At 36.7% G+C, this 26,382-nt stretch overlaps 4 protein-coding genes across 5 annotated transcripts; 1 reads left to right on the top strand and 3 right to left on the bottom strand.

Moving 5' to 3' along the window:
* Nucleotides 1-6,059: 6,059 nt before the first annotated feature.
* Nucleotides 6,060-8,687, bottom strand: LOC111228676 (outer dense fiber protein 3-like). The gene is made up of 7 exons (XM_022754680.1): nt 8,629-8,687; nt 7,592-7,706; nt 7,300-7,503; nt 7,006-7,107; nt 6,786-6,907; nt 6,553-6,693; nt 6,060-6,462 (listed from the first exon to the last, which is right to left on the bottom strand). Exons 2-7 carry the CDS (start codon nt 7,701-7,703, stop codon nt 6,370-6,372), a joined length of 774 nt encoding a protein of 257 aa, XP_022610401.1. The 5' UTR covers nt 7,704-7,706; nt 8,629-8,687; the 3' UTR covers nt 6,060-6,369.
* A 231-nt stretch (nt 8,688-8,918) lies between these two features.
* Nucleotides 8,919-13,851, bottom strand: LOC111228614 (protein tyrosine phosphatase domain-containing protein 1-like). Of its 2 annotated transcripts, none has more exons than XM_022754602.1 (13): nt 13,729-13,851; nt 13,274-13,465; nt 13,075-13,155; nt 12,762-12,880; nt 12,498-12,635; nt 12,103-12,374; nt 11,707-12,009; nt 11,341-11,595; nt 11,139-11,255; nt 10,948-11,049; nt 10,623-10,703; nt 10,428-10,538; nt 8,919-10,279 (listed from the first exon to the last, which is right to left on the bottom strand). In XM_022754602.1, the coding sequence occupies exons 2-13, from the start codon at nt 13,462-13,464 to the stop codon at nt 10,157-10,159; spliced, it is 1,893 nt and encodes a 630-aa protein (XP_022610323.1). In that variant the 5' UTR covers nt 13,465; nt 13,729-13,851; the 3' UTR covers nt 8,919-10,156. The 2 variants fall into 2 exon arrangements, with proteins under 2 accessions (XP_022610323.1, XP_022610324.1); XM_022754603.1 differs by having other exon boundaries at nt 11,716-12,009.
* A 2,225-nt stretch (nt 13,852-16,076) lies between these two features.
* Nucleotides 16,077-20,653, bottom strand: LOC111228406 (ADP-ribosylation factor 4-like). The gene is made up of 6 exons (XM_022754261.1): nt 20,473-20,653; nt 19,461-19,541; nt 19,232-19,341; nt 18,608-18,679; nt 17,512-17,637; nt 16,077-17,392 (listed from the first exon to the last, which is right to left on the bottom strand). The coding sequence occupies exons 1-6, from the start codon at nt 20,537-20,539 to the stop codon at nt 17,306-17,308; spliced, it is 543 nt and encodes a 180-aa protein (XP_022609982.1). The 5' UTR covers nt 20,540-20,653; the 3' UTR covers nt 16,077-17,305.
* Nucleotides 20,654-21,466: 813 nt separating this feature from the next.
* On the top strand, nt 21,467-26,308 carry LOC111228387 (transmembrane protein 116-like). The gene is made up of 12 exons (XM_022754223.1): nt 21,467-21,564; nt 21,676-21,719; nt 22,410-22,473; nt 22,727-22,858; nt 24,027-24,131; nt 24,232-24,281; nt 24,405-24,530; nt 24,651-24,696; nt 24,855-24,926; nt 25,102-25,255; nt 25,345-25,427; nt 25,524-26,308. Exons 1-12 carry the CDS (start codon nt 21,532-21,534, stop codon nt 25,668-25,670), a joined length of 1,056 nt encoding a protein of 351 aa, XP_022609944.1. The 5' UTR covers nt 21,467-21,531; the 3' UTR covers nt 25,671-26,308.
* Nucleotides 26,309-26,382: the final 74 nt, after the last annotated feature.

Genomic DNA, 26,382 nt, shown 5'->3' with positions numbered 1-26,382 from the left:
ACGTTTTTATGACATTTTATGCCTTACTAAAATTTGACATTTTTTTTTACGTTTTTATCTATGACGTTTTATGCCTTACTATAGTATGACGTTTTTATGACATTTTATGCCTTACTAAAATTTGACATTTTTTTTTACGTTTTTATTGCCTTACTATACTATGACGTTTTATGCCTTACTATAGTATGACGTTTTCTGACATTTCCTGCCTTACTATACTATGAAATTTTTTGACATTTTTATACCTTACTATACTTTGACGTTTTTTTTAAGTTTTTATTGCCTTACTATACTATGACGTTTTATGCCCTTTTATGCCTTACAATAGTATGACGTTTTTATGACATTTTATGCCTTACTAAAATTTGACATTTTTTTTTACGTTTTTATCGCCTTACTATACTATGACGTTTTATGCCCTTTTATGCCTTACAATAGTATGACGTTTTTATGACATTTTATGCCTTACTAAAATTTGACATTTTTTTTTACGTTTTTATTGCCTTACTATACTATGACGTTTTATGCCCTTTTATGCCTTACAATAGTATGACGTTTTTATGACATTTTATGCCTTACTAAAATTTGACATTTTTTTTTACGTTTTTATTGCCTTACTATACTATGACGTTTTATGCCCTACTATAGTATGACGTTTTCTGACATTTCCTGCCTTACTATACTATGAAATTTTTTGACATTTTTATACCTTACTATACTTTGACGTTTTTTTTAAGTTTTTATTGCCTTACTATACTATGACGTTTTATGCCTTACTATAGTATGACGTTTTTATGACATTTTATGCCTTACTAAAATTTGACATTTTTTTTTACGTTTTTATTGCCTTACTATACTATGACGTTTTATGCCTTACTATAGTATGACGTTTTTTGACATTTCCTGCCTTACTATACTATGACATTTTTTGACATTTTTATACCTTACTATACATTGAGGTTTTTTTTACATTTTTATTGCCTTACTATACTATGACATTTTATGCCCTACAATAGTATGACGTTTTTATGACATTTTATGCCTTACTAAAATTTGACTTTTTTTTTTACGTTTTTATTGCCTTACTATACTATGACGTTTTATGCCTTACTATAGTATGACGTTTTTTGACATTTCCTGCCTTACTATACTATGACATTTTTTGACATTTTTATACCTTACTATACTTTGAGGTTTTTTTTACATTTTTATTGCCTTACTATACTATGACATTTTATGCCCTACAATAGTATGACGTTTTTATGACATTTTATGCCTTACTAAAATTTGACTTTTTTTTTTACGTTTTTATTGCCTTACTATACTATGACGTTTTATGCCTTACAATAGTATGACGTTTTTATGACATTTTATGCCTTACTAAAATTTGACATTTTTTTTTACGTTTTTATTGCCTTACTATACTATGACGTTTTATGCCTTACTATAGTATGACGTTTTTTGACATTTCCTGTCTTACTATACTATGAAATTTTTGGACATTTTTATATCTTACTATACTTTGACATTGTTTTTAACGTTGTTATTGCCTTACTATACTATGACGTTTTATGCCTTACAATAGTATGACGTTTTTATGACATTTTATGCCTGACTATACTATGAAATTTTTTGACATTTTTATACTTTACTATACTTTGACGTTTTTTTTTACGTTTTTATTGCCTTACTATACTATGACGGTTTAGGCCTTACTATAGTATGACGTTTTCTGACATTTCCTGCCTGACTATACTATGAAATTTTTGGACATTTTTATATCTTACTATACTTTGACATTGTTTTTAACGTTGTTATTGCCTTACTATACTATGACGTTTTATGCCTTACAATAGTATGACGTTTTTATGACATTTTATGCCTGACTATACTATGAAATTTTTTGACATTTTTATACTTTACTATACTTTGACGTTTTTTTTTACGTTTTTATTGCCTTACTATACTATGACGGTTTAGGCCTTACTATAGTATGACGTTTTCTGACATTTCCTGCCTGACTATACTATGAAATTTTTGGACATTTTTATATCTTACTATACTTTGACATTGTTTTTAACGTTGTTATTGCCTTACTATACTATGACGTTTTATGCCTTACAATAGTATGACGTTTTTATGACATTTTATGCCTGACTATACTATGAAATTTTTTGACATTTTTATACTTTACTATACTTTGACGTTTTTTTTTACGTTTTTATTGCCTTACTATACTATGACGGTTTAGGCCTTACTATAGTATGACGTTTTCTGACATTTCCTGCCTGACTATACTATGAAATTTTTGGACATTTTTATATCTTACTATACTTTGACATTGTTTTTAACGTTGTTATTGCCTTACTATACTATGACGTTTTATGCCTTACAATAGTATGACGTTTTTATGACATTTTATGCCTGACTATACTATGAAATTTTTTGACATTTTTATACTTTACTATACTTTGACGTTTTTTTTTACGTTTTTATTGCCTTACTATACTATGACGGTTTAGGCCTTACTATAGTATGACGTTTTCTGACATTTCCTGCCTGACTATACTATGAAATTTTTGGACATTTTTATATCTTACTATACTTTGACATTGTTTTTAACGTTGTTATTGCCTTACTATACTATGACGTTTTATGCCTTACAATAGTATGACGTTTTTATGACATTTTATGCCTGACTATACTATGAAATTTTTTGACATTTTTATACTTTACTATACTTTGACGTTTTTTTTTACGTTTTTATTGCCTTACTATACTATGACGGTTTAGGCCTTACTATAGTATGACGTTTTCTGACATTTCCTGCCTGACTATACTATGAAATTTTTGGACATTTTTATATCTTACTATACTTTGACATTGTTTTTAACGTTGTTATTGCCTTACTATACTATGACGTTTTATGCCTTACAATAGTATGACGTTTTTATGACATTTTATGCCTGACTATACTATGAAATTTTTTGACATTTTTATACTTTACTATACTTTGACGTTTTTTTTTACGTTTTTATTGCCTTACTATACTATGACGGTTTAGGCCTTACTATAGTATGACGTTTTCTGACATTTCCTGCCTGACTATACTATGAAATTTTTGGACATTTTTATATCTTACTATACTTTGACATTGTTTTTAACGTTGTTATTGCCTTACTATACTATGACGTTTTATGCCTTACAATAGTATGACGTTTTTATGACATTTTATGCCTGACTATACTATGAAATTTTTTGACATTTTTATACTTTACTATACTTTGACGTTTTTTTTTACGTTTTTATTGCCTTACTATACTATGACGGTTTAGGCCTTACTATAGTATGACGTTTTCTGACATTTCCTGCCTGACTATACTATGAAATTTTTGGACATTTTTATATCTTACTATACTTTGACATTGTTTTTAACGTTGTTATTGCCTTACTATACTATGACGTTTTATGCCTTACAATAGTATGACGTTTTTATGACATTTTATGCCTGACTATACTATGAAATTTTTTGACATTTTTATACTTTACTATACTTTGACGTTTTTTTTTACGTTTTTATTGCCTTACTATACTATGACGGTTTAGGCCTTACTATAGTATGACGTTTTCTGACATTTCCTGCCTGACTATACTATGAAATTTTTGGACATTTTTATATCTTACTATACTTTGACATTGTTTTTAACGTTGTTATTGCCTTACTATACTATGACGTTTTATGCCTTACAATAGTATGACGTTTTTATGACATTTTATGCCTGACTATACTATGAAATTTTTTGACATTTTTATACTTTACTATACTTTGACGTTTTTTTTTACGTTTTTATTGCCTTACTATACTATGACGGTTTAGGCCTTACTATAGTATGACGTTTTCTGACATTTCCTGCCTGACTATACTATGAAATTTTTGGACATTTTTATATCTTACTATACTTTGACATTGTTTTTAACGTTGTTATTGCCTTACTATACTATGACGTTTTATGCCTTACAATAGTATGACGTTTTTATGACATTTTATGCCTGACTATACTATGAAATTTTTTGACATTTTTATACTTTACTATACTTTGACGTTTTTTTTTACGTTTTTATTGCCTTACTATACTATGACGTTTTATGCCTTACAATAGTATGACGTTTTTATGACATTTTATGCCTGACTATACTATGAAATTTTTTGACATTTTTATACTTTACTATACTTTGACGTTTTTTTTTACGTTTTTATTGCCTTACTATACTATGACGTTTTATGCCCTTTTATGCCTTACAATAGTATGACGTTTTTTTGACATTTTATGCCTTACTAAAATTTGACATTTTTTTTTACGTTTTTATCTATGACGTTTTATGCCTTACTATAGTATGACGTTTTTATGACACTTAATGCCTTACTAAAATTTGACATTTTTTTTTACGTTTTTATCTATGACGTTTTATGCCTTACTATAGTATGACGTTTTTATGACATTTTATGCCTTACTAAAATTTGACATTTTTTTTATGTTTTTATTGCCTTACTATACTATGTCATTTTATGCCCTTTTATGCCTTACAATAGTATGACGTTTTTATGACATTTTATGCCTCACTATACTATGAAATTTTTTGACATTTTTATTGCCTTTCTATACTATGACGTTTTTATGACATTTTATGCCTTACAATAGTATGACGTTTTTATGACATTTTATGCCTTACTATACTATGAAATTTTTTGACAGTTTTATACCTTACTATACTTTGACGTTTTTTTTACATTTTTATTGCCTTTCTATACTATGACGTTTTTATGACATTTTATGCCTTACAATAGTATGACGTTTTTATGACATTTTATGCCTTACTAAAATTTGACTTTTTTTTTACGTTTTTATTGCCTTACTATACTATGACGTTTTATGCCTTATAGTATGACGTTTTCTGACATTTCCTGCCTTACTATACTATGGAATTTTTTGACATTTTTATACCTTACTATACTTTGACGGTTTTTTTTACGTTTTTATTGCCTTACTATACTATGACGTTTTATGCCCTTTTATGCCTTACAATAGTATGACGTTTTTTTGACATTTTATACCTTACTAAAATTTAACTTTTTTTTTCACGTTTTTATTGCCTTACTATACTATGACGTTTTATGCCTTACAATAGTATGACGTTTTTATGACATTTTATGCCTTACTAAAATTTGATATTTTTTTTTACGTTTTTATTGCCTTACTATACTATGACCTTTTATGCCTTACTATAGTATGACGTTTTCCTACATTTCCTGCCTTACTTTACTATGAAATTTTTTGACATTTTTATACCTTACTATCCTTTATGCTTTTTTTGACATTTTTATGCCTTACTATACTATGACGTTTTAAATGACAATATATGCCTTACTATACACGGCCTTTATCTTTTTCTCTGACTTACTAGACTGTTATGACCAGCTCAATTAACATTTAACATTCAAGGGAGGTCCACACAGTAGGCTTGAGTTAAAGTGATATTTCTTTTAATGCAAAAGGATAACAAACATAGTTCACAGGATGTGAGGTCAGTTATCAGTGTGTGGTGGAGGTATATGTTTGTCTTGTGTGTGTTGTATGGTAGACACCAACAAAAAAAATTAACAACAAATGAAGAGACTGTCAGGGGGTCTGCTGTCCTGGGAGAGAGAGCCAGAAGCTTGAGGAAACCTGGCTTTTATGCCCTTCCTCACAGGTGCAGCCAATCAACAACCTAAGGTGGGTGGAGTCTCCTAGGAACCAGGAAGCCAGGCAATGCAAACCCAACCAGGAGACCAGGGCATAGCAGACATGGCATTAAGCATAGGAGCGGGTAGAACACCTGTAAAAGAGGACAGAAGCCAGCAAGCCAGGGCAACACATGCGGCTGGGGCCATCACAATACTATGACTTTTTAAGCCTCACTATTATATGACTTTTTTGCCTTACTATATATTGACAATTTTGTGCCTGACTATACTATGACCTTTTACTGCTTTACTGTACTATGACTTTTGTCGCCTTACTACACTATGACTTTTTATGTTTTACCATACTGAGAAATGGCTTACCTGAAAAATAAAATTGGCTTAAAAATTATGTTACATTAATACAAATCTCAGATGTGCTGCTAATGAAATATTTTTAATTAAGTGTAATTTACTTAAATACTGATAGTGGTCATAAACCTGACAAAGTGACAAGTACCAATACAACAAGGTCCATTACTGTGGCAAAAAAATATGATCTCAGTAATTCTGAGTAGTTTGCCTTTTGTCTTTATTCGTTCATGCTGTGTGAATTTTTCATTTGAAATAAGAGATGATATGTGGCATTATTCAGCCACATCTACTATGAGGGGTGAGATGTATTCTGAGTGACGCAGTCCAAAGGAGAAGCTTGGAGCTTTTGCTCTTGTGACGGTCACCTAGGAAGAGAAAAGTTTCAGTAAATGAACAAAATGCAAAATATTTTTGGCCTGTATGATAATTAAATGAGGCATAATGGGGTTTCTTACATTCTCAGGATAGTGCGTGCCAGGTCCTGGTTTCCTTGTAGTTTCACCAGGAGCAAAGTTGCGGCCTGTCATGCTGAAATGGGGTGGTTTTTGCCTGTAAATACAAGGGTCCACAACTTTGTAGGCAGCAGGGCCAGGAGTCTGGGGGAAAAACAAAGTATAGAGAACAAGGATAAATCACAAGAATTCTGCATTATTTTAAGAAAATTGCTCTCATGACTGTGAGTATGTACCTTCTTCAGATCCTCATGGAAGCTTCCAGTTTTGCTGCGGCCACAGAGGGAGTAGGTGGGAGCTGCAGATGTAGCCACAGTTTTGGGCCCCAGCACAGGAGGCAGATTGTACGAGGCTGGACCTGCAGAATGAGCCAAAGCTGAAGTTTATATTCTTTGTGCCATGAAACTTTGTAAATCACAACTCAATTCAAGATGACACACAAATACAATATGTTACCAGGTGTTTTGTGAGTGCTCATGTCTTTGCTCCTCCCAGACAGAGAATAAGCAGGAGCAGAGCGGAAGATGGACCTTCCTGAACGCTCTGGGGAGTAGCGGCCTGCACACCAAAGACACACACCAAATTTATATAAAAATACTGCTGACAGGCAAACTCAAATCACAATAGTCTGCATCCAAACAAAACCAGCATATTGTCAACTTCTGATGGGTAGTTTGCATGTATATAAAATCAGCAGTATTTTATTTCCATGTGCTTTTACAAAGTATATTCTAATGTGTGAGGGCTGACCTGGTCCAGGGGCCTGGAACAATCTTGGCTCCTTTGGGCGACTGTGGAGAGAAAATGCAGGAGTGCCGTCTCGGCCATCTCTGGTGATGTTGGAGGGAACAAGGTATCTTGGTCCAGGGGAGCAATCAGGACTGGTCTGGTTATGAAGTTTACCTAAGCTGAACACTGGTGCTTTGTATTTGGTAGGGTCATGTTTATTGACACCTTTATTGCAAGAAACAAGGACAGACAATGTCAGTACTAATAATGGTGTTTGTGGTGAAAAAAGGCTTAATGGTCATTTTGGCCATACCTGTGAGTCCAGGCAGTGCATACTTGGGTCCCGGGCTACGATAGAGAGCGGCTATAGGCCCTCTTGGCTTGTGGGGCCTCCAGGATCCAACCCAAGGTTCAGCACTAGCCATTACCTTGAGAGAAAGAGATAGATTGAAACCAAAAGAAAATTGGTAAATTGGCTTTTAAGTCAATAAAAGAATGATAATAGGAATGCTTCTGCTGTCCCTGATACCCTGCAGTGCAGAGAGAAAGAAGTCATTTTAAAAAGCCAAAAATGCACTGATGCATGGGGAGGTCATGGTATAAAAACAATTGATATTGAATTAGTAAATATTGGTTAGAATGAAATACTGCAACAGTATTAGAATTGCTTGAAGTGAATATTCTCTCTGATTCTCTGCTGCACCTGCTAACACTTGGGATACTTTACAACAAGTTCTATAAGAGAGGGTATTATGGAAAATAGTTGGGGTTGATTTTGTTGTTAGAAATGTATCTGAGGTGCTGTTGAAGCCTGAGGCTGGCACTCCTTACTGTTCCTGATGTGATGGAAGTGCATCATTTAAACATTCTGCACCATGAGCTGCTCCTCATTCTGATGTCACCAGGAAATGCAATATCACCACCCAATCACAGCAGTAGTTTTTGAACAATAATAATAGCAGTAATGATGAAAAAAAATATCTAAACTTTATATTAATTTTTGTAATATTAATCTCTCTATTTCTGCGCAAAGCAGCAAGCTAAGTTACTGGATCATAAATCATTCCACTGGCCAACTTGCTGGTAGCAGTTTATGTATGTTGTTACACAGCAGTGAAACTTACAACAGTTCATTTAGGTAATTTAATGAACTAGTTACATTATAGGGAAGCTGCTATTTGTCAGTATATACATACAGGGTAATTTGCAGGTAAAGCAAAACCAATGCCACACCTGAATCAGTACAGTATGTTTTACAAACCCAGAGTAGCCTGTCACAAAACCACAAGATGTCTACAAACAGTAACTGCAGTTCATTTAGACGTCAAATAAATAGATAATTGATTGTACCTTATAGAAATCCTGTGATCCTGTCGCGAGTGTCCTTCTATGTCAGGTTTTATCCCCGGAACTCAGCATGTGCACTGAACCCAAACACAGATTGTTTAGTGGTAGTCAACTTCACTATGACAACGTTGCCATGGAGATGACTCTTTGACAGGCATGTCTATGAATATGTGTGTGTGTGTGTGTGTGTGTGTGTGTGTGTGTGTGTGTGTGTGTGTGTGTGTGTGTGTGAACAGTGTAGGAATTTACAAAATGTGAATACATAAAGCACAGTGTGGAGATGGTGTAAATGATTTATTAGGTATAAAAGGCTGTAACAGGCCAGAGGGTCCCACTGTGACAGTTTGGTTAGATTTAATCTGATTGTACTAAGGTACAGTAGATTACATACTATTTAAAGTAGACATTCAACAATATACATTACAATAAAGCATTGTATTGTGTCTCAAATTCTAATTTGGGGGCTTTATCTCACGTTTAACAACTGTTCCATGACAATATGCAGAAGTGCCTCATGGCATAGGTGAATTAGGCCAAGGGTCCCAACATTTGCATCCACCTGATTTTTTTTTTCTTTTTCTTCTTTCTTTTTTTCATAGCTCATAGGCTGTTTGATTGTGGTTTCAAGGATATATTCATGTTCAAATATGAGAGGGTTGGATCTGAGAGTCTTAATCTGTAAACACACAAGTTTAATATTTGTACCTATTGTTCATTAAGGGCAATGAATGCTCAAAATTATATGAATGTAAAAAGAAATTCTCAGCCAATTAGCCAAGATTTAATGAAAAAACTTTGTATCTGCTTGAAATGAACAGTCATCTTATGCTCCATTACATTTTCATGCATGCATTGAGCCTTATGAGTGGTTTAGTATGTCAAAATATGAGCAACTGATGATGATTGATTGATCATGATTTATGCTTCTGGCCCTGACTGTCACCAGCATACCAGAGAGAGGAATTCATATTATAATTATCGTTATTATATCATAGTAATTATTATTTATCATTATTTACATTTTAGCAAAGTTAGCTATTTATTTGATGTATCTAAAAATATAAAGCCAGCTGGTTTTGAATCTAAATCCACTGTGTTCTTGTTGTGTGTTCATTTTGTAAATAGGAAGATTTAATTAGGTGGTAACAGTAAGATGCATATGGGGATTCCCTCACCTAGGGCTGCAAAAAGGTTGAGACTGGTCCTAATCAGCCTTTTCACAGCAGACATGTTAACCTGTTACAATAGGAAACATCTTACTAAGGTATTTCTATTAACATTGATCTTGGCTCTGTTCTGTTCTCAGGTTCCCAGTGGGTCATGGCAGTGTGACAGTGACCAGCAGCCTGAAACTGAAGCAGCTAAATATAATTCATCTTTACACCTGAGCTTTTCCTGTGACATGTCAAAAATGTCGATCATGAAAATTACACCTCCTGACTTTGTCCACAATCAGGTGTCCTGGATGAAATACTGACTTTTTTCAAATGAAAACTGCTGTGAAAATTGTTGTTCTAATATGGATTTTTCTTCATAGTGTAGCATTGGTGCTGCAGGCCCTCATGAGGTATCTGCAGTTGTGGAAAGTTTCTCTCAAACTGGACTTCAGGAGCTTCATCAAAGTTGCAAGGTTTCCCATTTCCTCTTGGGGGCGCTATTGGTAAAAAGAAACAAAAAAGGCAATTATTGAACTATTACGCCCTCATATTAAAGTGTTGCAGCAGCAGCAGCACACACACACACACACACACACACACACACACACACACACACTTAGACATGATATAATTCTATAGTCTTACCCTTGTAAGTGCTCGAATCAGCCGTTGTAGCACTGCATCCTCTCTGTGTGGACACAGGCTGGTCACTGTACCCACACAGCTCAACAGACAATAGATGGTGTGTTTCTGTGGCTGTAATAATATTTAAAATATTTTTTTTTTCAGAGTGCAAAGAGTGCAAACAACAGACAAAGGCTTTTGCATGTGTGTCCTTACCTTCTTGAGCACACTTAGAGGCTTCCTGTTTTTTGCTCCAATACACAACCTGTCTACATCCTCTGCACTCAGAACAGGCTCCTGGATTAGGTTGGAGGAAGCATAAATATTGAGAGAGGAATTTTTAAGACAGTATGGGAAGTGCAAACTGAAATTCAGAATATCAACGTGTCTTTTGGCTAGACTGCAACAATGGGGCTAGCCCTATAATCATGACCATATCTGGTCCAGCAATATACTAGATTTTGACACAATGTTATAACTTCATAGTTCCTGGACAAATTGAGATTACTGGCATTATGGCTTCTTGTTTGGTGGCACTGACCCTTAACTTCTCCAGCCAGGTCCACAAAAGACAACTGAGAACATGAGGATCTGACTCAGTGACCATCAGAGCCCATCCACAGTCACTACTGTTCAGCTCCTCCTGTTGAAAAGATGAGTGAGGTCAATTTTAGAGGTCAAAAGTTATATGTTCTGCTGTAAAAAATAGTTTCACACCACGGCTTTCCTTACCTGCAGCAGAGCCGACCTTTGCAGTATGGTTTCTCCTGGAGGACCTTGTTCTGCCATTGCCTTAGCAACAGCACGGGCCCCTGAGGTCGGGCATGAATTATCTGGATTTCTGCACAACTTTATATGACAGAGATCACAATGTTTTAATGCATTCACATTTTCTTTATCATCAGCTTTTTTTCACAGCAGGAATCGTAATTACCTCAATGTTGGAGCTGTATTTGGGAAGCACCTTTTTCGCTGCACATTTCAAACTCTTATCACAGTTGTTGCTTGTTTTCATGCTGGAAACCGGGATGTTAAGTGTATGTGACTCCTTTTTGGAGGTCTTACGACCTTGTGAAAGTGTGGCAAAGATCGGACTAACTGGTCTCAGATCAGGTCGTATGAGATCCTCCACACACCAGTGTCTCTCATTTCCAAAAGCTGGGGTGCAGTGTGGACTCGGCTCCAGATCCTTCAGGACAGAATGCAACAAATTGAGAAAAGCCTCAATGATCAATTTGATTTAACAGAAGACATATGGATAATTCATTTATGTAAGTCTGGTTGCATAATGAAATTTAACCTCATTTACTGTGATCTTGCTGAGGTCAGAGTCACTGTAGCTGCGTTTGTCCAGCAGGACCTCTCTCTTCCTCTCCAAGAATCCCAGCGGCTCATCCCAGGAGAACACGGACCCTGAGCCCACCCATGAGCCCTTATGGCCCTCCCTTAGCAAGGGCAAGTACTGTTTGGCCACCAGAGTCTCCCTCACAGTCCTGCTCAGGGTCCTCAGTGCTGACCTCTTTTCCAGCTCAGCATGGACCTCGGGTGGAGCAGGGAGACCCAGGGCTAAGCAGGAAATACGCACACACAGGAGGTACACCACCTTAAGAGATGGTAATGAGGCCGTCAGAAAGGAGGAAGAGGTAAACTACGTTCATGACGCAAGATTAATGTAGTAAAATGATCAAGTACTCACCTTTGGTGTTTGTCTGAGGGTGCGTGCCTCCTGGCCATGCAGCAGTAGAGCCTGACGGTTTAGATAGTGCTGCAGGGTGAAAGGGGCTCCATGCCGCAGGCTGAGGTCGGGGTATTGGACCAGCTGTGTACCAAGCAAACGAGCAAAGTCAAACACCTGGCTGATCTGTGCCCGGGTTTGGATAGAGCGAGGCCGTTTAATCCGCACGTAGTGGACGGCCTCACTTGGGCTAATGCGCAGGGTGTAGATCAAGTAACAGGCTATCAGCACGCCTGTTGAGCAGCAAAAACACAGTGGCAAACACAGTGAATACACATGAGGACATTACATGTGCACAAGCTGACAAACACAGTGTTGACATGAACAGCAGATATGATTTGTTTGTTTATTCCTACCTGTCCTGCCCAAGCCTGCATGGCAGTGCACAGCCACTCTTCCTTCCCTCACTGCAAAGGCCAAAACCTTCACCCCATCAATTATGCCAACGAGAGAGGACACACCAAAATCCGGCATCGCAAAGTTGTAAAAGTAAACTGCAAATATACAAATATGTGCACACATGAATACATATATATAAACATGTCAACAAACATGTAAATTCATATGGATGTTCTATCTTCGATCTTCTATGTTGTGTATTTAATGTATCAAGATCTCACTGTCATTGTCCATGAAGATCTGTGGAGAGTAAGTAAATCCACTTTCAGAGTCTAGGGGAGGTCCACAGTGAGCGTGCTCTCCTGGGAACTGCATGTTGATGATCGATCTGATGTTCAGCCTGGGAAAAAGTCAAAATTATGAAGGTGACTGTGTGTGGCTGTGTAAGTAATACTACTTGTTACTTAAGAAGACAATGTCCAGGCTCATAATTCCTACAACTACTCTTGTATCATGCATATCCACACACTGCACAGACAAACAGGAGAACAACAAAAATACAGTACTGCGGGAATAATAATGAACACTGATTACCTTCGAAACTGATCTATGATGTTGTACTTCTCAATTAAATGATTGGATGGTCGTGCCATGGCAACTACGTCATCTGTCACCCTAGGATAGAGAGAAGTTCATGATCATCAAACTACCATTTACCCTTTTTTCATTTTATTTTTTTTGCTATATCACATAACAAAGCAACATCTATGATACTGCAGTCCAACAGTCTTACCAGGAGGAGAAAAGGCCTCGAATAACCTGTTGGTTTAACTTCCAGCACTCTGGTCCTTCATAGCGACAGTCTACTCCTCCACAAGCAAGCAGACACAGGAGTCTGGGTGGGATAGCCTTCACCAGGTTCTCTCTGGCCTGGGAATAGGAAGGTCGTGGTACTGGTATGTGCGGGTTCAACGTCGGCATCATCCTGCACCAGAGGAAACCCCCAAGATCAGCCTTCACTATCCCACCGTAGATATAAAGGATTATGCCCCAACTGGGCTACCTGGCAGCCTCATATCACCTTCTTTTCATGTTGAAATTAATGAGGTACTGCAGGCCACTAAAAAAGGGCCTTTGACAAAGATACACCTTGTTAAACTGACAATTTTGGTACTTGTGTGTCTAGTTGTGTCTGGAAAATATATTGAGCAGAATAAAATGAATGATTTAAAAAAAAAAAAGCCTTACCTTTCTGATTATGTTGCACAGTGAAGTTATAAATCCCATGAATATGTTTTCATAAACCAAGAGTGCAAGGAAGAGAAGGGAAAGGGTGATGGAAGCAGTAGAACACACATGTGCTCCTCAATGCTGACCCACTCTGCTGCTTACAGATACACATACTAACAAAACTGTGCTGACCCAGCTTTGCTAAGCCTGATTAGCTGTCATAAATACATTAGAACAGACATTCACACATGATGGCAAGCCTATTATATAATGCTTATACCTTCACCTGTAAACACTGTGTATGAATGCCCTAATTACCTGGTGCCTGCTAAAGCTTTATACATGATTTTACTACTGTTAATAAACACCAATAGGGTTTGTGTTTACTCTGCAAGAACAATGTATGGTTGTTCATGTATCCTGGTCTTGTATCAAAACACACCATCAATCTCTCACTTCCTAATATCTGAACAGATTTAAACGATACTACTGTGGATGAGTGGAATGATGACTTTGAAAGAAGCAGCTATCGAGAAATAATTTTAAAAGCGTATTTCTCTGAATTTTAATGTTGGTAGAAAGTCTTCATCTTAATGACCAAAAGTGACAAAAAACTGACACACATCATAGGCTATGTATTTGTCCTATCAGTGACTTTGTACATCTCCTCATTCCTGTGGGACTGGCTCTGGACATATCACCCCCTGCAGTGCAGCAATGGGAACAGCATGATAATGATTGGAGTCTATCTCAGGGTGAAACTGTTATTTCAATAAAAATAAAGATTGTGTCTTCACATTTGTAAGAGAAAAGTATATGGCTACACATTTTAGGGCAGACAGAGTGGGGTTCCATGGTAAGCATCCCCAGGTGTGACCTGCATAATGTTATCCAATATCCATGCTAAGAAGCAAAAGATGTTTTATGTTTTGTAGTAAAGACAATTTAGAAATGATTTTTCTTTTTTTTGCAGTCTGACTATAATTTGGCGTTTCACATTATAAGAGTAATTCAGAGATTATTGGAGCATAAAACTATATCAATGTTAAATAAAATCAGGACAGAAAGGACCAATCAAATCCTGTGACAATTATGCCACGGCCTGGTTATCGTCATGGTAAGTTTTGGCCACAGAAGAAATGTCTGTTTATACACATAGTAAAGGTGAACACATTTTTTACATCCATTCATCAATAGGTTTTCCTCCTACATAAGATGCTTTATTATGCTTGCAACATATTCATACATGATTGGCAGCATCAGCGTCTTACACTTTGATACTGTGTATCATGTGCATTTTCTCTCACACTTCAGAGAGCAACGTCTCCCAGATCATTTAATCTTATTTCCAAGGTATTCCACATATCCTCCAACCTGACCGACAGGGGAAATTTTCCTTTCAGATATAGCAGTGCTATATTTTGACTATTTTTCTCCTTTGGTTAAAATGATATCTTCCTTATGGCCTTATATATGTTTTCTTTCTACCATCTTAAAAAGCCTACAGCCTCTAAAGTTAGTAAATAACCATTTACTGACTTTAACATGTAGTAGAATTACAGAGAGCAAATTAGAGCAACATGCCAGCATGTTCGCTCTGCATTTTTCTGCCAGGTGTCTTTCAGTGTCATTAGAGGTCAGAATAAAGGTCAACTGCAGTGCAGTTCGTATAGACTCAGTATCCTGCTCTAACATAGCATTGATTGGCATTTCTGATGTATTGCTTTGAACTCACCGCTTGTTAGTTTACAGCTGTAAGAGAGACACAACAACTTATGTACGCCTATGACCTTTCAGTTATTATTCAAAATAAGCTTGCCTGCCAGGGGATATTTTCAACATGACAGCAGAAACAGTATAGTTTGCTGTACAGATAGCTTAGACAAAGATATATTAATGATGTAATATGTGGTAGGAAGTGTAGTGGTTTCAAAGTGAGTGGTACTTAACCAAAGACATATCGGGACACATCTGTAACAAGCCTAAACAGAGTTGATAGCTGCACAACACACTTCCTCTTGTCAACCGCAGTTCCTGATAAGAGTGTGTAAGCTGAGTGTTTTACTGAGTTATTATGAAATAAAATGTGAAAATTAGGAAAGTGCGATTTGTTTTCACCTGTGAATAAAGTAGTCAGAAAATGTTTTTCATAATATCTGACTGGGTTAAAGCTTCAAGTCCGGGTAAGATGACAACTGCTTATCGTCAATGAGTGGAGACCAAAACAAGCTTTTTTTTTTAAACACTGGATTTATTCAGAGCTTTTTTGTAAAATATTTTTAGCCAATAATTTTCAAGAGTGGCAGCTCCAGCATCTGCAAGCAAAGGTTGGAATGTATACCCAAATAAATCGATGGGCAGGTATGTTTTTGTGTTTCAAAAGGGGTAGAATATAATACAGTATTTGCCATCAGTTGGTACAACAAACTCAGCACTAAGCACTGCCCAAAAAAAACAAAAAAAAAACAAAACAAAAACAACAGAAAAACATGCTACTTTACTGAATCGTGCTGACACTGGCCTTGTGTCAGAACTGAAGAGACACTTCTTTCCTCCTTATAGGTTAAAAAAGATTTATGGTCACAGAGGACAGAAGAACTGAAAGTTTAATTAAATCCTTTTCCATGGTGGTTGTTAAAGAAAGGTCACAAATGTTCAAACAGGATAAAATCCTGGTCGATAGTAAAGTCAAGTTGTAAGAAAGCAAACTACACTCGCACTGGTGTGGTTCTGCTGCACCACAGAATATGTTGCAGCACAAAAGGAAGTGTCCTATTGCATTATCTTATCTTTCAAAAGCAAAAAAACTCACAAAAGCATCTTAGAAGGGCACATGACCTAAGAGTGAGATAAAGAATGGATTACTAAGATTTGTGTTAAGAGGGACCAGAAGGCACAATGTTCCTTTTTGGACCCATTTACTGGGAGGCCATGTGGTTCCACAATACTAACCAAATCTATCTGTGAAATCACTGCAATCCTCATCTTTCTCATTCTATGGGATATGGACCTTTAGAGAAATGATTTGGCATAAGATTGAGGACACAGCAGTGAAGAGCAAAGGGCCAGGTCTGCAAGGGAGTCAAATATCCACGAGGGGTTGTAGAGCTGAACAGCTTGTGGCAGCCTACAAGCCGTCCTTCCCCAAAACTCTAGGGTTGTATTATCATATCCCCCCAACCTAGGCTCGACAAGTTCAAAAATTATACAAGTGGTTGATTACTGCAAATGCTGCCAAGACAGGAGCGAAGGTGTCAAGTGGAAAAACAACTCCCATCACTCTATTCATTGTTTCCATGAAATTTCCCTAATAGGCCATTTGCTCATCATGCAACTGGAATACAACTTGTTGCCATGTAAGATTTTGGAAACAAAGAGAGAAAAGTAGCGACTATGTCAAGAGATAAAACAGTCATAGTATTGATAACAAAATAAGAAATATGAGATAGTAAAATTTCCCAAAGATGATTACATTGTCCACCAGCCTTGTCCTTTTGCTGGAAGACCAAATGTTTCTGGATTGAGTGTCTGTGCCTTCTCTCCTGTCCTGTGGTGTTCAGTCTCTCTCACTCTCATCTGTCCAGCCAATCCTTTATTAGTTCTTGGAAAGCTCTTTGGATAGCCAGTCAAGTCCTTCATACAGCCCAGTGCCCTGGGTGGCGCAGGTTGACTCAATGTGCCACTGTGGAGACAGAGATTATATGGTTTAAATTAGGAGACTATGAATGCAGCTCTACATATGCTTAGAAAATATAATTCTACTGCAGGAGTGGGGATCGTGTTTCTATTCAGATAACTTACAGTTTTGTTGCGGAGGGCGTGTAGACCAAGTTTGTCTGTGAGTTCGCTGACTGATAAGGCATTGGGGAGGTCCTGTTTGTTAGCAAACACCAGCAAAACGGCATCTTTCAATTCGTCCTCCAGCAACTAGAGGGACAGAAAACAGAGATTATAAACCGTGAGACTTCATGTTAGGGCCAAAACACTAAAAACAGATCAAACTGTGATTTTATTTTATTTATTTATCTTTTTTTTTTTTTTTTTTTTAAATCACAAGAATTTCTCAAAAAGCCTAATTAAGTTAGAAGTAAAGAAGTAAAACATCAACTGTATACAGATATAATTAGAAATATGTGCAGCAAAATTGCAAACGACTGAATAAGAGGACAGCCAAAAGATGTTACACTAATAGTGGTTCATATGCCTGAGAAATAATACAAAAAGGGCAGTTTTGGGATATTCTGGAGGCTTAGGGGTCTAAGAAACAAACAGAACAACCCTGGTTTAAGTCTGACCAGGGACATTTGTTGCATGTGAAAAATTGGCTTTGATGTTCATCCCTCCTGCTGGTCTAGAGCACTTCAAGGTTAAAATAAAAACAAGCATGTAATATAATGAACTTAGACAATGTGAACCGGTTATCCAGTGTAAAATATTTCAACATGAAAAAGAATCCAAAAACTATGAATCCTAAAACTGGTGAGGTTAACCATGAAATCGTCATATGAAGAGATTCTCTTCACAAGATTATTGAGTCTTTACATTTCCCTAAGGCACAGACAAACATACTGTACAGGTTTCAGTTGTCCTATATACAGATCCCTGCAGTTTGAAGAATTGTCATCCAGTATCACTACGTTCCATGACACAAACAACACACAGAAAGTCCAGAAAACATAATGTGACTGATGTTGTAACTGGTGTGGGAGGGTCATTCCATATTTAGGAGGGACAAACAATAACACTTTTTGTTCTGATTTAACCCTGTCACAAAATGACACAACTAAATCAGAAATATCTTATCCTCATGTCATGACAATAATCTAAAATTATGAAACTCACAGTGCACACTAATAATGCATTACTCCCTACTGAGCTAAACATATTAAATACCTACCATCTTTGAAAGCTCTTCTGCAGACTCTGCCACTCTTTCTCTGTCATTACTGTCCACTACAAAGATGAGGCCCTACATGGGATAAACAGTGAAGAGGTTAGATTTAGTTCTGAATATAATTTAGTAATTAGATGAATGTACAGGTATTAAACACTGTTGATTACTGTAGATTACAAAGATTTTGAGACATTTGGAGAAATTAAGAATTTTTCAAAAATGTGAAAGATGTGCATCTTTCATTAATATGTTGAAACTGCATCAATCTTAACAGCAGTAAAAAGATAAGGCGCTGGCAGTGTGAAATAGAAGTTGTTTTTTTAATGTGAACATAATATTCATCTACTTTAATAAACAGTAGTAATACAGCCAAACAGAAAGAAAGAGAGCACTTGTTGACAAACACATACATAAGATAGAACCATTCCAGTCTACTGGGAGCAGCTGTTTCAGTACAATACTTGGGTGTCTGACTTCTAGTTTATCAAAGTATTGTACTATATTGTACTGAAACAGCTTTACTTGTCGGAGTAAAAGTATTTGAGAGCTGTGTATAACTACTGCCTCTCACTGACACTGCCATTTGCTGTTTGCTGTTACACAGCACTGGGACAGTCACACTCATACCTGTGTGTTCTGGAAGTAATGTCTCCAGAGGGGTCTGATCTTGTCCTGGCCACCCACATCCCATACAGTGAAACTGATATTCTTGTATTCTACTGTCTCCACATTGAAACCTTTGTAGAGGGAAGAGAGGGGAAATTTCTTAATAATACACTTGTATTATCAATGTGAGGCACATGTTAAACAATCAAAAGGAACAAAAATAAATTTAAAAGGTAAATGTTTCACTTACCAATGGTTGGGATGGTGGTTACAATTTCACCTAGCTTCAGTTTGTACAAGATAGTCGTTTTTCCGGCAGCATCCAGCCCAACTACAGGGAAGTGAAGTATGGTTAAAATCGACATTTGCATTGCATCAGAAGAGGACACCAGGGCTATGTATAACAACATGCTCTAAATTACATAACAAGCGTTTTCCTATAGGTGTAATCGTCAGACAGCAAAGGACATGCAATAACAGAGTACATGCGACTGCAAAAAGATAATCGTCTATAGCCTACTGAGCCATTTTCATTAATTAGTATGAAGGGGAAAAACAACCCACAATTATTAAATTTGATTATAACATTAATGTTTTTACTTGATCGAGAACATAGCACACCCTTAATGACCGGAAATAGAGCTGGGCATTAACGCAATACAATGACAGTTGTCCATCCAACGTCATAAGAAATTAGTTACCCAATACTCATTTTACTAACCGAAGTAAGGAAAAGAAGGCCAGCGCCATAACCAGTTACCGTCTAACAGATTAGGTTAACTAACAAAACCTAGCGTGAACATGTTTCTAGTAGATTATCAATAAACGTCTTTTCCTCAACTAAGTTCGCGTTAGGAAGTTTGGAAGAAATTATTCGATAAAAGACACACCTGACAACGCCAATCAAACCTCGTTTAAATAAAAGATATCATTATGTAAATACGATGTATTTAAATTTAAGCCGTTTTCGGGATACAGTTGCCGTTGGCAGATTTAATTGCCAAACTTCCTTCAAAAAACACACGGAACCCATACAGTAACGCTTGGTGGTGAAATTAGCTTGACCTTTTTTTTTCAAACAATAATTAATCAAATTGCTCTCAGTTGTGTTTTAATTCATATTCTATCCCAATGTTATACTTAAAAAGTTTTAGAAATGCATTACCAAAGCTCATCAAGAACTAGCTAACTACTCGTCTAGCTACAGCTAAAGCTAAAAACCGTGCATTGACAAACGCTAGCCAAACAAAGCTTTCACCTACCCATCAAAATCCTCATTTGTTTTTTGCCAAAGAGCCGGCCGAAGATTGACGAGATGGTGAGCCCCATAACTGACCGTGGATGTTTGAATCTATGGAAATAGCACTGATATTAGCAACGGCAGGGGAAAAGTGTGATGATTTCACACTGGTCCGGTTGCTCTGATTCAGGACTACTGCCACGTCCGGGCCAACGTGGAATCCATGACGTCATCAGTTTGAATCAACTTTATCAACACACACATTGACACCTGAACACGGCGACGTTTTGAATACACTTTTTTTCCCGACACATTTAAGCTCCTCTCTTTATATAGAATACCCTGCATCACCATTTTGCGGGAGATATACTTAAACACAATGGAAAAGACAACAAAAAAATGTTTTCATCTCGCGATATTAGATGCAAGGCTGATTCCTACCACTAGATGTCCCTTTAATACAAACGTTTATCATATGAGGGTGTGCTGTGAACCTACTACCTGGTTGCCTGACATCAGCAGGTAAATTAAATGAATGAGTCACTGCACTTTAGAGCCCTGTGTGTGTGTAAGAGAGAGAGAGTTTGTGTGTCTAAGGCTGGAAATGCAAGTAAAGAAATTGTCTGGACAGTAGATGATAAACATACAGCCTGGCAGTGGGCCAGATGAGGGCATATATATCTGTTATTTTGGTAGGAAATTTGGCTCTAATAATCAAGAGAGGGTAACTGCCCAAATAGCACAGAGGAAATTACATTTCACTGTTTTCTTGCCTGCCTTAATTGTCTTTATATCTTGAAAGACGGGTGGTAAGACAAGGAATATTCATATTCCACCTGGGGATTCTTATTTCAAAGTATTGCAGTGACACTAAGACATCTACAGTACAAATGCAGACATACAAGCACACTCCCACAGCAGGTGGAGTCAAAACAGCAGCACGTGACAAGGTGCAGATGTTTATAGAGGTGTGCTTTGATAGGAAAAGGCATTTTCAAAAAGACCTGTTATGGGGACAGGTTATTTAGCTGCTCACAAACAGAGTGTGACGTGTGGATAGATTGATCATTGGATATCTACCATGGAGCTCAATGGTACACTGAGTGGAGATCAGGTAGGTATTACACTGAATACTTTCGAGTATATTACAGAATGAAATGAAAATTTTTAGGAGGGAAATGATTGCCATACATTTCTGAAAACATATTTGCATTCTGTTTTTCAGATTGATGTTCTCTCTACTGTGTACTTAGTGTTACTCACACCCAGGTACTATGCTTCCTCATACTTTTTCAGTCTCGTGCATGCATCTTACCAGCTGTATTTACACAGTTGGCCTATTTCATGACAGCTGCCAAACCTGTAAGGTAACATGCAATAAGAGGCAGGCTTATGTTTCCTTTCTGAATACCTTCAGTGTTGCACGTTTCTGTTCTATTTAGGTCATTGCCACCCATGTTGCTTCCTGAAATTCAAATATTCAGCACTCAATTGTTGCTCACTGAATAGTTGCAGCTACTGCAATCTTATAAAAATTCCCTCAGTGAACATAATCACCATGCTGTTGCATCTTTGCTTATGAGTATTTAGCTCTCTTTCTTTAGCTTGTGACAAATGAAGCAAAACAATAAGAAAGAGAACAAACTGATGATGGAGAAAATGCGGGAAAAAAGCATTTCCCCAGCGCCTTCAGTTTTTGCAGAGCCTAGAGAAGCGTTAAGATTTAATGTGTGCACCCACATGTAAGAGTCACATGTGCCTGAGATAAGTTGTCCGTCAAAGAAGTCTGTCTCATCATCAGTCATTGACCTGTCCAATAAACCTATCCTCAGCTCAGTCGGCTTTGTGTTCCTCATTCCTTGTAAATCTTATGCACATGGTCAAGAATATGACCAAATTCTCTGATATGATATGATTGTGCTGCTATTCAATACTTCACATATTTCTGATTACCTGCAGTGTGATTGGGAGTTTTTCTGTCCTGGTGGTTTCCATATTGAAATGGAGGCATCTACAACAACAGGTGAGTCAAGTTGTATGTATTTGTGGATGTGTGTGTGTCTGTATTCTTGTGTTTGGGTTTGGTGGAATATGCTTTTGCCTTACTGTATTTTGTGACTAGTTAAAATGCTATATATATTATATGTTTGATAGTTTATTGATTTATTTTTTGCTCCGCATCTTATCACTGGAAGGTTTTTGGCATAGAGTGACTCAGTTTTCAGCAGATTAAAAGGCTGCAGAAAACATATTGATTTTTGTGTGTTTGTGTGTAGGTGCACTTGCTGGTGCAGCTCGCCCTTGCAGACCTCCTGGCTGCTCTGATCCTGATGTCCACCAGTGTCATGAACAAAATTGGAACCATCAACAGTGTAATGATCTGCCTATACAGCCTGCCACTGTCATTGGTGAGGGACCAAGCTCTTACCCTTACAAATAAATAATTTACAAGATTAATTTGCTTAAACAATGACAGGAAAGTTGTGAGACATGCCAAAAATAAGAGAGGCTTGGCTAAAAAAATCTGCTTAGATTTATGGTACTTTCCAGAGCCACTTGGGACTGAGAGGAGTCACATCATTGTAGCAGTAAAATAAGTCAAACACTTGTGTTCGTTATTATTCCCTCATCCTGAAAGGTGACACTGCATGTTTCATGTTGCAATTACTGTTTTATATAAGTGTTGCATTCCAAAAGTTTTATAATGTCTCTTTAAATCTATTGTGACTTACAGAGACAGCATTAACTTAAATCCAATGTTTTTTTAATTCACATTATATATTACAGTGATAAGGGCTAAGGGCAGAGTAGACATTGATTTTACATAAAACAAATAGAGAAAAGAATGTAATGTCAGAACAAAAACAGTGTTACGCAGTTTCATTCAGTTCGGGTTGTGGATTTGTTTCAAGATGTAGATATGGAAACTATTTAGCCTTTATCAAAAGTTCAAGTGTTTAAAAATAACTGTGTCTGTTTACATTTCTGAATTGACTGACCTGGAAATGAAGTCAGTTCAAGCCTGAGATTAATAATTTCCTCCACGTTTTTCATGTGTTAATATGGATGCAGAATATATGGACTCCAATAGGTACTGCAGTGAAGTTGTTATTCATTAAGATATTTAAGATGATATTTGCCCATAATAAAAAACTACTGAGGGGATAGATAGATAGATAGATAGATAGATAGATAGATAGATAGATAGATAGATAGATAGATAGATAATCATGAAGCATGTTTTCTTCTCATAACTAAAGTAAAGCAGCTTTTTTACGAGCTAAAGTGAATAATAAAAATGTCCTCACAAAAAATCATAAAAAATGTCCCCATAAACACAAAGAGCAAGTGTCTGAACTTGGTGGGAATATTGCTCTCCAACCTCATGAGGGAAACAAACAGATTTTGGATTTATGGAGTAAGACAAGGATGTTTTTGAGCTAGTCCACGGCTGCAGCAGCATTTAATGTATGCAAATAAATGTTTTTAAGTGATCGTTCTTTCAGCTTCATAATACATGTTGCTAAATCTGGCATTCACTATATATTCTTTGTGTGTTTGTCTGTTCTGTTCCAGACATTTTACTTTGTTTCATTTCTGCTGGTGGTGGTTTACGCATGGAAGTCGAAGAATGGAATCCAAGGATGGAGAGCAACGCCAGCAGAAAATGAGGGCGGACAGGTGAGTCGTCAACTACGTTCATAGATTATAATTTGTCCGGAGAAGAGTCAGGATGGAGTCATTCATTTCTTTCTTTCTCACTATCTGTCTTGGATTACAGAGTCAGTGTAGACAGAAAATAGTAGCTATACCTGTATATGCCATGGTGTGGTGAGTTTTGTTACTTATTTTAAATATTGTAATCCACTCATTAAACCACCTTTTCAGACCTTATGGATATCATCCCTGACAAACGCAACTGAATTCTGTCTCTCTCCCTGTCCAACATCTTAGGTTGATCCCCATTGCAATATACTTAGCATATGTTCTCACTCCCTTCATAAAAGCTGCTATGGTGATTCCAATCGCTGACAAATCACTAAGCGGGACCGTCCAAAGTGACAGCATGTACTGCACCAGGTGAGCAGACAACCTTCAAAGATTAACTTCTTCCAAAGTCACTTCTTTCAAAAAGTTAGAGAAATGAAATAGGTCTGTTCCCCTGTGTTTCTGACCTTTTTGATTTTTCTTTTTTCTCAGTTGTATTTTGTTCTTGCATGTCTGGAGGGACTCCTGCCCAGGATCTGTGAGTAAAAACTCTCTCATGACACACTTTTATACACTTGCTTTTAGCTAGGCTTCCCTGTATACTTTCATTTTCATTGGCTTTTTAAGAGCAGAGCAGCTTCTATTAATAAGCAATGTGTGTATGTGCTAACATGATTTTTTTTTTTTTTTAACCAGGAAAAAATCCATGACACTTTCATCAAAATTTTTCTTTTCCTTGTGGTGATACCAGTGATGCTGTCTTGCTCTGTAAGTCATAAGCAGTTACACTATCTTAAGAGGACATTTTTATTTGCAGTTTTGTAGTTGTGGCAATATAATTCAGATTTATAATTTTGCAATACGATCTAAAGGCTTGGGAAGTCTATTTACACGTGTGAGCAGAATGTAATCTTTTCTTCTTTTTTTTTTTTTCTTGTGTCAGGTCATTTACTATAATGTTGGTAAATGGTATGAAAGACATCAGCATCATGGTCTTTTTCCAGTGGAAGGAGACGGACGTTCAAGGAGGAGATTCAAAAGAATGATTTCTACAGCAAGAAATATGGTGATGGTCATCTTATTCTGTTGGACACCAGGTACAGAAACGCATTTAAAGATAATGTAATTCATTTCATTGGTTTTGACTCAACATCAGACTGATACTCTCTGTTTCCTCCTCCTGCAGCGCTTATCCTCATTCTGATGTCCACAATTATGATATGGATAAACATTGAACAGCGCAGACTATTTGGCCTTTACATGATACAGGTACATTTTCAAGATTTCAAATGACAGGAGAAAATAAGAATTTTTATCTGATGTCTGAGTTGCAAGAAAAAAAAACACTTTTTTTGTATATTTCAGGCTGCCACTGTGTCCCTGCAAGGTTTCCTGAACAGTATGGTTTACGCCTGGAGACGGCCAAACTTCACAGAGGCTGTTCTTGGGGAGAACACACCCCTGGTGCCACACAACCGCCTGGCCTTCTTTGATGAATCGCTCAGGAGTTAATCTTGATTGTTGACTCTAAACACGCGAAGAGAAATTGCTGGCACACCACACTGCTGGCCTGAGGAGGACCGACTGCCTGCACACTTCATGACTTCATGACAGTTTAGACTGAAAGATAAAATGCTCTCATTCACGGACTGAAGATGAAGAGAAATAGAACAAAAAGATGAAGGAAACACAAAGACCCTTTAAACAAGCAACAATTGATGCAGTGCTTTTCATTGCAACTGCTGAATTTTTCTTATAGTAAACAAAGTCATAGTAGCTTCGTTAGCATATTTTTTTGTATAAAAATGGGGACAAAAAGGACATTAATTGTATGACTTTGTTGTATTTATATGTGCTGTTAATGTTTTATCAAAGACTTAAAAGATGTCATACAGAATTATGGATGTGGTGTTTGATTTATATGTTATGTTTTATCAAATGTATTTGTAGTGTTTAATAAGGTGCCAGTTGTTACCTGCTGTTTTATTATGGACTTGTTATTCAACAGTACCTCAGCACTCTGTAGTTCAAGATAAGAACAATGGAAAACCTGTCGGGGTTGCACATATGCCGTCACCTTTCTGTCATTTCAGAAGCACATGTCACCTACCATAATATAGAGTTCAGTCTCAGGAGCACGGCACATGACAAGAGAAGGAACAAACTGTCTGCTTTGTCATGTCTGGGTGCAACCACAACGGTTAACTTATCTCATAAAAAATAC

This window comes from Seriola dumerili, unplaced genomic scaffold (genome assembly GCF_002260705.1).
Source record: "Seriola dumerili isolate Sdu_G_001 unplaced genomic scaffold, Sdu_1.0 BDQW01000219.1, whole genome shotgun sequence".
Classification (NCBI taxonomy): Eukaryota; Metazoa; Chordata; class Actinopteri; order Carangiformes; family Carangidae; genus Seriola; species Seriola dumerili.
Note: the sequence above shows the minus strand (reverse complement) of the source record. Positions and strands in the feature narration are given on the sequence as shown.